We start from the raw sequence: 11,688 nt of genomic DNA on the forward strand, positions 1-11,688 counted from the left end.
GCTGAGTCTCCATCTGGAGCGCGGAACCCGCCATGCTTGCTAATTATGCCTGGGCTTCTAAGATCCGACCGGGGAGGCCTCAGTGTCTCCTCTCCTTCGGGAGAACAGAAGGATGCCTGTGGCCTACGTAAGTGGTGCAAACTTCTTGTCTTGAAGTTTTATTGGTCTTCCGCGTAAACCAAACTACTCAGCCTCTTTTCTCCACTGAATTTCCTCACTGAGCTATCCTCATTCTATTACTCTTTATATCTTTGATAAATATTTAAACAAATAGGTCGCCTATGCTGTCTCTCCTTCGAATACCCTGGATCAGCTGGGGCTGGACCCTGGCAGTTCCCTGCTCGAGAGCACAGGCTCAACAGCTTTGGTACACGGAGTTAGTTGCTCCACAGTGTGTGGGATCCTCCCAGGTCAGAGATGGAACTTGTGTCTCTTGCATTGGCAGGCAGGGGTCTTTACCACTGAGCCGCCGGGGGAGCCCTTGCTAACCTTCTTGAGTCTGTAAATTTATATCTTTCATCCAACTTGGGAAATGTTTGGCAATTATTTCTATAAATCCTTTTTCTGCTCCATTCTCTTTCTCTTCTCTTTCTTGGATTCTGCTCGAACGTGTCAGATCTGTGTTGTCCCACAGCCCCTGTTCATTTTATTTTCAATCGTTTTCCTTTCTGATCTTCAGACTGGATACTTTCTTTTAACCTGTTTTCAAATTCACTGACTCTTTCTTCTGTCATCTTGGATCTTCTGTTTGGCCCCTTATTGTTGAGAACGAGGCCACCCCTGGCTTCAAGGGAGGAGTGGTGGTGTTCTTTCTCCAGCCGGAAACCTTGTGTTGCCACAGGGACTCTGTTGGTAAAGGAGGAGGGAAGTGGATGTCTGCAGCTGGTCTCAGGGCACCAGTCTCTCCACCTCTATCCTTCCTACCTATGCAAGAGTTAACTGTTTCCAGATTAGATGATCTCATTCCATTGCTGAATGGCTCCTCACTGCCTTTCCGAATACATGTAAACGCCTATGTCTAGAAATTGTGGCCTCGCACGATACAACCCCAGCTTGCTGGCCCGGATAGTCCTCCTTCTCCTCTGACGTATGCTCCTTGTTTCCATCAGGTGGGCTGTGCGCTCCACGTCTGCTCACTCCGTTCCCTCTGTCTCCGGCCCTTCCTTTCCATCACAGCCCATCAGTGCACATTCATCTTTCAAGGGACAGCCCAAGAGATTTTTACTGTCTTCCATATGTTGTTTTGTCTATTAATATTTGTTACGCACCTACTCTGTGCCCAGATATGGCCTCTAGGACAAGCCCAGACCCTGTTCAATGCCCAGCGGCTGGGCTTAGTATTTGGTACCAGGCTACAGGTAATGCATTTGCTATTTCCAATTGTTTCTCTGGAATATTTGTCCTGAACAGGGTGTACCATTGCAGGAACCATTGCCCTCCTGGAAAGGCAGAAAGGACCTTCCCTCGTATCTTCCTTTCTTTTTGTTCTTTTGAACCCCTCCAGTGTGCTGGGGAACGATGCTAATAGAAGTGTGTCATCAGCATACATTATGTCTTTATTAGCCTGTTTCTCAATTTTGATTCTGAAAATATCCTGATTTAGTCTAATTGCAATTTCACCGTGTTCCACAGGCAGTGACGGTTCATACTGGGGGAAGCTGAGACGTGACCCTGCAGGATTTTTCTTCCTGCCCATATGCTTTGAAGCTGGACCATTAGCTTGAAGGCATACATCTCATCTCATCACAGTGATTCAACCTGCTTCTGGGAAAAAAAAGAGCTTAGGGTGTGTGTCTGGTGGAAAGCAAAGGAATATCTTCATTCTAGGTGGTGGGAGATATTTTTCTGAAGCTAAAGCAAGGGCTGCTGCTGGAACTATTTTATTCCTAAATAATTTAACTATATTCAAAGATAATCTGATGTTATTGTAGGAAAGTGTATTTCTAATAAATTCCACTTGATCTGGGTGAATCAATTCAGGCAGCGCATAATTGAGTCTGTTAGCAAGGACTTTAGCAAGAATTTTGCAATCAGCGTTAATTAAGAAGATGGGACAATAATTTGTGCATAATTCCGGATCTTTTCCTGGCTTGTGAATCAAAGTAATAAGAGCAATGCTCCGGCTGGTGGTGGGATAGTGTCATTAGGTGCTGATTTATAAGTACTTAGAAAGGTTTAATTTCATTTTGCTTCGAGCAGGGTCTCCCTGCCCCCACACACTCTGATCAGGGCTTCAGCCAAGACAGCAGAGCCTGTGTCTCCCCATGCTTCACCGCCATCACTGACCTCCTGCTGCCCATTTTTGTTTTTGTTCTGCAGCTGAGACACCCCGCTCATTCACCCAGGTTTTTTTTTTTCTTAATATTCTTATTATTTGTAGAGTATTTCTTAATACTATTTGAAAAGTGTTTCTTAATACTCTGAATTATTTGAAGCGATGGACTCCATGCTCTTGATGACGTGTCCGCATGCTTGTGAGTGATGTAAATTCTCAGAGCTGTCACAGCCTTCAGGGGGACGTTTTCCATGGATCTTCCAGCTACATGTCTTGGGGTGGGTCTGTGTCAAGAGCCCTCGACTGTAAGTCAGGGAACATACCTGGTTTGTGTGCTGCTCCTAATTGACCGTTGCCCAGTAAGGGAATACACGAGAACCCTGGTGTCCTGGTCTGTAAATGCAGCCATAGGGCAATTATAGGCATGACGGGGTAGCGGGAAGAGCTCTGGGTTTCCCCCTCCTGCAGCTGTGGGACCTGAGATGTGGAACTCAACCTCTCTGAGCCTCATTTTTCTCTGCTGGGGAAGTGGGAGTCCTTGGAAAACACAGACCAACTAGAGTCCTCACTGCACGTGATTCCTCTGTCATTGTCTCCACTTGGGGCTCGTTATAGCACAGACAGGCTCTGGTCTGCAGACTTGTTCTCCTAACGATCCGAACAAGGCCATCTCTGGGCAAGGCTGCTGCTCTTTGGTGGGTCAAGCTGATAAACTCACTTCTCACCAGGAGACACCTTCCCTGCCCATCTGACCTGGAGCTGACGGTTCCAATGAAAGTGGGGCCCGTTCTACACACCCATGAAGGCAACAGGGTTTTCATCCATCTCCAAAAACACTACATGTTGGTCTTGGAGCTCCAGTTCATCCCATTTGGAAGCACCCTGAGAGATGACCCCGCTAATCCCATTTTTTTTTCTTTTTCTTTTTGGCTGTACTGTGTGGTTTGTGGGATTAATTCCTTGACCAGAAATTGAATCCTGGGCCTCAGCAGTGAAATCGCTGAGTCCTAACCACTGGACTGCATGGGAATTCCCAACAGTCCAATAGTTTCAAATGAGGAAATTAGGATTCAGATAGAAGAACAGACCATACAGGTTAAGGACCACACATATAGTGGGAGCGCCAGGCTTGAACCCAGGTCACGTCGTTGCTAGTCTCTTGTCGTGTCTATTACACTGTCAATGCCCACGCACTTGCCATTCGTTCAAATGTGAGTCCTCCAAGGCGGGAGTTGTGCTTATTTAACTTACATTCAACTGCTGAGCTTTCTGTGGGGGACCTTCCCCTCCATGCAGAAGGAGGTGGGTGTAGCCCTGACCGCACGGCATGCTGAACATCGCGCTGACGGAGTGAGCAGTCGAATTCCACGGCAGACTCCACTGGCCCTTGTCCATCCCAGGTTCACCGCACTCATTCTGCACCTATATGCGCGGCGGCACGAGCTCTCTTAATAAAAACCCAATTAGTATTTCTTTAACTTGCCTCCAGATGCTTAAATACCATTACCCCAAACACAACATAATGCCTCTAGTTTTTCTATTTCAATCAAGAATTCAAGTAGCATCTTGACTTGTATATAATATATCAGCAGCAAAATCATGGAATGCTGACATCCTTAATAATAGCAATTAGTAATCAGTTGTTTCTTAAGTAGTTTGATTACGCCAGTTACCAAATTGTACAGTTGATGCATTTGGGGGGCAAGCAGGGTCTCTCCACCCCTCCCCCGCCATCCTTCTCCCTTGCTGTGTTCCCTCAAGTCAGTGAGCTGATAGGTGTTCCAAAGAGGTGAGGTCGAATAATTCCGCTGTTGCTAATACTGAACAGCACAGACTTGGCTTTAGCAGAAAGTAGAATCAAATATTTCTTTGCTGAAAGACTCACTCCAATCATGTCTGTGAAAACACAGACTGTGTCCACCTGGGTAAATGTTAGCAAAGGAGTTTGGCCTGCCCATGCAGGCAGGCCACCCAGAGAATGAGCCTTTCTATAGGCTTCCCTGGTGGCTCAGAGGTTAAAGCGTCTGCCTGCAATGCGGGAGACCTGGGTTTGATCCCTGGGTCGGGAAGATCCCCTGGAGAAGGAAATGGCAACCCACTCCAGTATTCTTGCCTGGAAAATCCCATGAATGGAGGAGCCTGGTGGGCTACAGTCCATGGGGTTGCAAAGAGTCGGACACGACTGAGCGATTTCACTTTCACTTTCATAGGTTTCCCAGATAGCTTAGTGGTAAAGAATCCGCCTGCCAGTGCAAAAGCTGTAGGAGACGCAAGTTCAATCCTTGGGTCAGGAAGATTCCCTGGAGAAGGAAATGGCAACCCACTCCAGTATTCTTGCCTGGAGAATCCCATGGACAGAGGAGCCTGGCGGGCTACAGTCCACGGGGTCTCAAAGAGTTGGACACGCCTGAATGACTGAGCACACACACAGGGCTAAGGCCTTCTGCCAGGCTCTGGATACCAGGCAAAGGTCTTGATCTTAAGGAGGTCATATTTAAGAATGAAACATTCAGTGGGTATAAAGATTAGCTCAGCAAGGTTTTGTGTTTCAGTAACAGATGGAGACTGAGGGCTTTGCGCTCTTATGGCGGGGGGAGGTGGGTCTGTGTGTTGGGTGGACAGGGTGGGCTTTCTGGAGAAGTGGACTTCTGCAGGATCTAGAAGAAGGGGAGGTCTAGGTGAGCCTGGGTTTTGTCCTGGTGGAGATGTTTTTATTGGGACGGGGTAGGTGGGAAAGATGAGGGAGCAGATTGTGGATGAACTGGAGCTCAGGCTTGTTCCCCTCATCACACACACACACACACACACACACACACACACACACAGCCCAGCTCCAGGACAGCCTCCTTGGTTCCTCATAGCAGGCCACTCTGAGTCTGACTGGGGTTGAATGCCCACTAGAGACCTCCATGCACTTCCCAGCACCCTACGGGGCATCCCAGGGACATCTTTGCAGGACAGCAGGTGGCTTCCCAAGGGCACAGGTGAGTTGCATCTTTAAGGGAAAACCTGACTGAGGACCCCTCTTCTGCCCCATGGCCAGGCAGGGTAGGTACGTTTGGCACTTGGCCCTGTTATCTGCCGAGGATGAATTTCTGAAGTTCCTTTGCCCTCTGCCCTCTGTAAGGGGCCCCATGTACACCTGAAGGGTTGTCCAGAACACGTCATTCCCACCATTTTCCCAGCTGGTTCCTCTTTTCCCTATGCTTTTACTGGGATGCTGACATGGATCTGCAGAAATAAATAATAATTATTTTTTTCTGCTCTATTTTGCAAGAGTAATAAGCTCACACACGAGCATGGGGATCTCACTGAGCAAAACATGGTCCCTGGATATTTATGTTGACAAGCAGAAAGAACGGCTACTTATCTTACTGCTGCAAATTATCGTCCTGTAAACAGTACTCGGAGTTCTTTCAACCAGGGCTGTCCTTGGGATGGACAATTGAGCCTCTGCTTTCCCTGAAACGCCTTTCAGCCTGATCTTTGGCCCTGTGTCTCCTGGTCTGGGGGCATCTTCAGAGCCCGCCCCTTGCTGGGTCCTTGCCCGTCTTCTCGCTCATCATCCCTTCATCTTCACCATCCTCCTTGGGAGAACTGAAATTCTTTCCTGTATCCATTCCCAATGCGTGCGGCATTTCAAGGTGTTGCCCCAAGTTCCGACCACTCACCACACATTCTAAAGCCCCCACGTGTACGTCTTAATGCAGACGGCTCTTGTTCCTCTGAGGTGTGTTGCCCGAGGACTCACAACCACCCCTCCCCCAGGAAAGAGCCTGTTTACTCCCACACTCAGGAAACAGGCAGCCTCATTCCATTTTAGACGGAGACGGTGAGATTTGGGGATCATGGCTTGAGAGAAGCATGGGGCTGGATGGGGTCTCAACAGTGATCCAAGCCATACTTCCCAAAGAGTGTCCGCAAACCTCCAATCCCTCCCCTACCCCTGCCGATTCCCATCCCCACCCCCTGCCGGTGGTGAAGCCACGCAAGCTTTTACCCTGCCCTCCAGCATCAGCGTGGGTCTCCAGGGACCACATCCCAGGTGCGCTCCTCCATGGAGTTTTGCTCAGGGGCCTCTGCTCAGGAAGTGCTAATCAAACCTCACGCACTAGTTACAAGTAAAGGCACTGACTCAGAGAGGGAACGTGACTTCTCTGAGGCCACACAGCTCATTGGTGGCCGAACCCAAGTTTCCCGCTGGAGCCTTTCACTCCAGGGCTCCTTGAGGTGCCTGACAGGCTACCTGTGATGACCGGCTGGGCTCTGCACTCCTGGGGGGCCATCCTGTGTGTTATTCTCGTTTCTAGTCTCCCCTCGTTCTCCTAGGCTCACAGCAAAAGCTCAAACCTCGTCACAATCCCAGATCCCTCTGATTTCTGTCTGGCTTGGTGTCCCTGTCCTCTGCTCCCCCCTAACTTCCCAGCGTTTCTCAGTGTTGTCACTTATCTCTGTCAGCCACTCATCTAGCCCACTGCCTGGATTTAGACCCTGCCATCTCTTCCCTGGGCACCCGCCTTCCATCACCTCCTAACTAGATCTTGTTTCCTGACCTGTCACGTTTCCTTCAAACCCCACTCTCACATGTCAGCTGGAGCGGCAGCTGCCTCGTGCATCTCCACCCCCGGTTCAAGCCCAGCCTGCTTCCCCTGCAATAAAATCATGGGTAACAAGATGTGCCCTGAGGCCACACACTTAATCATTCAGTTACCAGCATCCTGAACCAAAAACAGCCCGGAACAAGCCCAGGTCCTGACAGCGTGGCAGCAGCACTGACCTGTCCCTGCCCTTTTGACTTGTGCCGTTGGGCGGGGAGAAGTATATATGGATGTGATTTAGAACCTAAAGGCTCATCGTGGGACGGAACAGGACCCCCTCAACACAGAGTTCATTGGTTTCAAGTGCGCAGTAAAAAGGTGGGGACAATAAAGATGGCTCAGGAAATCAGCAATGTGAAAATAAATGATATTTTACTTTTTGTTGGAGAGTCTAGATTTTTATCTTGGATTAATAAAAACATGTTATTAATACTGAGAGATTTAGCTATTTAAAATAGTACTATGTTACCTGTAATTTATATTAATATGTAGCACTGACCATGTGTCCTATTGTGAAAACAGTTATGCTATTTAATAAATGAATCAAAGGAACAGACTGGACTTCCCTGATGGTCTAGTGGTTACAAATCTGCCTGCCAATACAGGGGACACAGGTTCGATCCCTGGTCAGGGGAGATTCCAAGGGAATGACAAGAGGCCAAGGGGCAAAGAAGCCCGTCCACCACAACTGCTGAGCCTGTGCTCCAGAGCCATCCTAGAGCAACTCCTGAAGCCAGAGTCCTAGAGCCCACTCTGTACAACCACAGGAGCCACCGCGGTGAGAAGCCTGTGTGCCGAAACTGGAGAAACCCAGCAGTCAGCAATGAAGACCCAGCGCACCCCAGAATAAAGTGAATAAAGAAAGAACAAATCAAGGTTGCTGTTGGGCTTCCCTGGTAACGCAGATGGCAAAAAGAGTCTGCCTGTAAGGTAGGAGAACCGGGTTCGATCCTTGAGTTGGGAAGATCCCCTGGAAAAGGGAATGGCTACCCACTGCAGTGTTCTTGCCTGGAGAATTCTATGGACAGAGGAGCCTGGTGGGGTCCATGGGGTCGCAAAGAGTTGGACACGACTGAGCGACTCACACACACACACACACAGAGCTGTTGTTAAAGAATAAGCAATGATATTTTAACTCGGGGACTTCAAATATACAAAGCCCTAACCCACTGGGACAGGTTTGTGAAAGAGGAGCGTGTACTCGCTCCAGCCAGAATCCCTTCAGAAAGCAGGTGGCGGGGATCCAGGGTATCCAGTAGGCACGCAGGGCTCAGGGAAGCGATGGGGTCTCCGGAGGCATCGGGACACAGGCCCCACTCCCTGTGTCTCAAGGGGCAAGCAGGGAGGTAAGAGCTGACACCCTACAGCTGAGCCTTCAGCCCAACATTGAAGCCAGATCACAGGGGCCGTCTGGCAGGGACGGGTCCCTGGAGCAAATACTCTGCCCTCCCCGCTCCTCGAAGTGCCTGGCCTTAGCTGCACCCAGAGAGCGCGGGGCCAAGAGGACGTGATTCACCAAGTCACCCCAGGAGCAGGCAGTGGGCAGGCTGGCTCGGGAGGGCAAATACAGAACCTAGAGCTCAGCATTCCTGGGGGAGGCGCAGGGGAGGAGTTGAGTCCCCTCCGTGCCCCCGTACAGGCTCCTGGGTTGATACCTGTACTGTGTGTGTTCTCAGTGAGGACCCGGCCCATCCAGGCAAAGCTAGGTCTGAACAGAGGCGGGGTGCTCTCTGGGCACATGGTTGCTGGGCCCTCACCCTGACTGGGGCCCAGATATCAGAAACACCAAGGAAAAGAAGCAGCAGGAGCTGGTTTCTCTCTAAAGCCTTCTGCAGGTTGCTCACACCCCCAGTGAAAGGGTACACGGAGGTGGTGGAGGGGTGAGGAGGGCTAGGGGAGGGAGGAGCAGAGGGATAACCACTCCCTCGGAAGTGCCAGGCTCTGATCTTGCCCTTCATCACATAACATCTCCACTCGCCAGGACCAAGGGCCCAAGTGTGTTCCCTTTTGGTGACCTGCCTACATGAGTGAGCACGTGTTTGTGTTTGTGTGTGAAGGTACATGTGTGTGCGATGGTACACATGTGTGTGTACTCACACATGTATGTTGGGAAAGAATCTGCCTTGCGTGGGGAGGGGAGTCATGCATATCCCTTAGGAGTCAAGATAGGCTTGCGGAGGGCACATTTGACGAGCTGGGAAGCAGCCTGGTACAATTAAAAGTTAATCTCAGGTCAGGGAAAATATTTTCAGCAAGTGTGACAATGGTATTATATCTGTGTTATGTGAAGCAGACCTACAAGATGTCAAAAAAGATAGAAAGACATGAGGAGATATTGCTCAAGGACCTGACTAGACAAGTCACATGTGAACAGATCTGCAAAGAAAACCCAAATCCTGTGGATAAGACTTGGTCCTGAGCAGTAAAGAGAGGGCGGGTGAGCAGGCATTAGAGAAGGGCCAGGGCACGCTGACTAAATTGGAGATTTAAATGTGAGTATTAATCACCCATAATGTTCAGGGTGGGACATGACACACACACTCACTGACAGAATAGAAATCCTTTCAGAGAACAATTTGGAAAATTTATTCTTGTCCCAGGAATACTGCTCCTAAGGATTTATCCTAAGGACACAACCCTGAATAAGAAAAAAAAGCATATGAATGCTAATAAAGACACTAATTACAGTATTATTGATAGTAGTAAAAATGTAAATGCACAGTCCCTTCTTGTAGGAATTTGGTTTAAGTATTTCGTGGTTAATCACCTCAATAGGTGATTGAAATTAAGAAGACCAGGTAGCAACATGGAAAACACTTTAGGTATATTAACTCAACAGAGCAAAGCACAAAATTATATCTCCCCCATGACTGTAAGTCGAGGAAACTCACACATGCAAACAGGCTAGCTCGGAAAAAGAGTGGAGAAATGAAAGGAGACGCTGTGCTGGGATGCGGATGCCATAGTTTAATTTTTCTCTTTTTAAATTTTTGGTATTGCTTTAATTACTGCCTGTGTAACACACAGATATATACTGTGTGTGTGTGCATATGTATAAGGACTTCCCTGGTGGCTCAGGTGTTAATGAATTTGTCTGCAATGTGAGAGACCGGGGTTTGAACCCTGGGTTGGGAAGACCCGCTGGAGAAGGGAATGGCAACTGGCTCCAGTATTCTTGCCTAGAGAATTCCACGGACAGAGGAGCCTGGTGGGCTGCAGTCCTTGGGGTTGAAAAGAGTTGGACACTACTGAGTGGCTAACACACACACATAAGTATACATAGCATACATCAATATATATATTATATACCTATGTATATTATGTATTCCCTAAGATGCTACGGAGAAACTTGAAGGAACTTTTTGGCCAGTGTAGTATATGTATACGAATGCTGTGTATATACGTAGTAAATATGTGTATAATACTAGGACATACAGATCTATACTATGATACATACTGCATATACACACAGGTATATGCTATGTACATATACGTATACACAATATAGGCAGCACGTATGTATGCTTATAAATAATAATCGCAGAGCTGGGCATGTGTCATTCTCCTCTTTCAGCCATCTGCCCTCCACACTCAAAAGCCCCCCCCTCGCGTGTGCACGGTGGGAACCCAGCAGGTACGTGGCGGTTACCTACGAGTACCCCGGGGGGCAGCTGGGCGGAGGGGTCCTTCATCCAGTCGTCATTGGCCAGTTCTATCACGGCGTCCACGTGCCGAACGTCAGCGCAGATCAAGTCCTTCAGTCTCGCCTCATCCCTGCCTTCCAGGGCTGCCTTTAATTTCTTTACGAAATCGGAGTTGACCGGGTAATCGGGAAGGCGATCAGAGACCGACATTGTGCTGTCGCCTGTGTGTTAACCAAATCGCTCTTCTCAGCTGAGTCCAGAGTCAGCAGCTGTGTGGACAGGGCTGTGGGGAAGCCTATAAATAGAAGAAACGTGGTCAGTTACAGCCCCGGGGACTGGCCACCTGCCAGCAGCCCTCCCCACTCCCTTCCTCACAGAGACGGGAATTAATCTCCAAGGCCTCCGTTAGGATCCTAGAGAGGGGGCCAGTAAACGCGTCTGTGAGTGGGAGAAGCAAAGAGCACAGGGTTGTAAAAAGTCAGGCTGTCCTTGGCACTGCTGACCAACGTCTTCTTTTCTCAAAGTGAGACTCTGTCCTGAATGTTTAAGATCCTTTTCCCCAAGATTGGGCTTGCAAATCTCTGTGCTGTTGAAAGGAACGTTTTGTAACGTTCTATTAATATACCACTGTACTCCTTCACTTCATCTAAAAAGAGTCTGGTTGACTACAAGTTGGACCTGACTTGAAACCCAGGAGAATGCAGGAACATCTTTGGTTTCTAAATTCAGAGATGGACTGGCCGGTCCCGAGAAGACAAGATCGTCACGTAAGTGAACACAGACAAGCATCCTAAGTGTGAGCGGCAGCCTCTGTACTTCTTAAGGATGCGAACCTCAGCGCAAAGCATCCAATTCCACGCCCGATGGACGTGCAAGGCGCTGGTGCTGGTTTCTGCGCATTCCTTGGGGGTAGGCGGCTTTCCCCCCATAACCTCTGTCTCTAGTGGTCCTGCATCTCCTCCATCTGGGTCCAGTGGCAGCTGGGTGCTCTGACAACTTGAGGGGCCCAGGCTGGGCCATTTAGCTTAAAAGTTAGTTTTTGGATACATTAAAAATTGAAATAGATAACACTGTGCAAGTTCAGGGTGTAGGTCACGTTGATTCGATGCATTTATGTATTGTGACATGGTTGTCATCGCAGTGTTAGCTGACACCGCTATCATGTTACAGA

At 48.8% G+C, this 11,688-nt stretch overlaps 1 protein-coding gene across 1 annotated transcript in view; it reads right to left on the minus strand.

Moving 5' to 3' along the window:
- The window catches only part of ASB18 (ankyrin repeat and SOCS box containing 18), a 74,703-nt gene extending 63,919 nt beyond the window's left edge, over positions 1 to 10,784 (minus strand). Inside the window, exon 1 of the mRNA XM_010862067.1 lies at positions 10,523 to 10,784. Coding sequence (XP_010860369.1) covers positions 10,523 to 10,727 — 205 coding nt within the window. The 5' untranslated portion in view covers positions 10,728 to 10,784. The remainder of the gene's footprint in view (positions 1 to 10,522) is intronic.
- Between the last annotated feature and the right edge of the window lie 904 nt (positions 10,785 to 11,688).

The sequence above is a fragment of the Bison bison genome, unplaced genomic scaffold (genome assembly GCF_000754665.1).
Source record: "Bison bison bison isolate TAMUID 2011002044 unplaced genomic scaffold, Bison_UMD1.0 scf7180017864475, whole genome shotgun sequence".
Taxonomy (NCBI): Eukaryota; Metazoa; Chordata; class Mammalia; order Artiodactyla; family Bovidae; genus Bison; species Bison bison.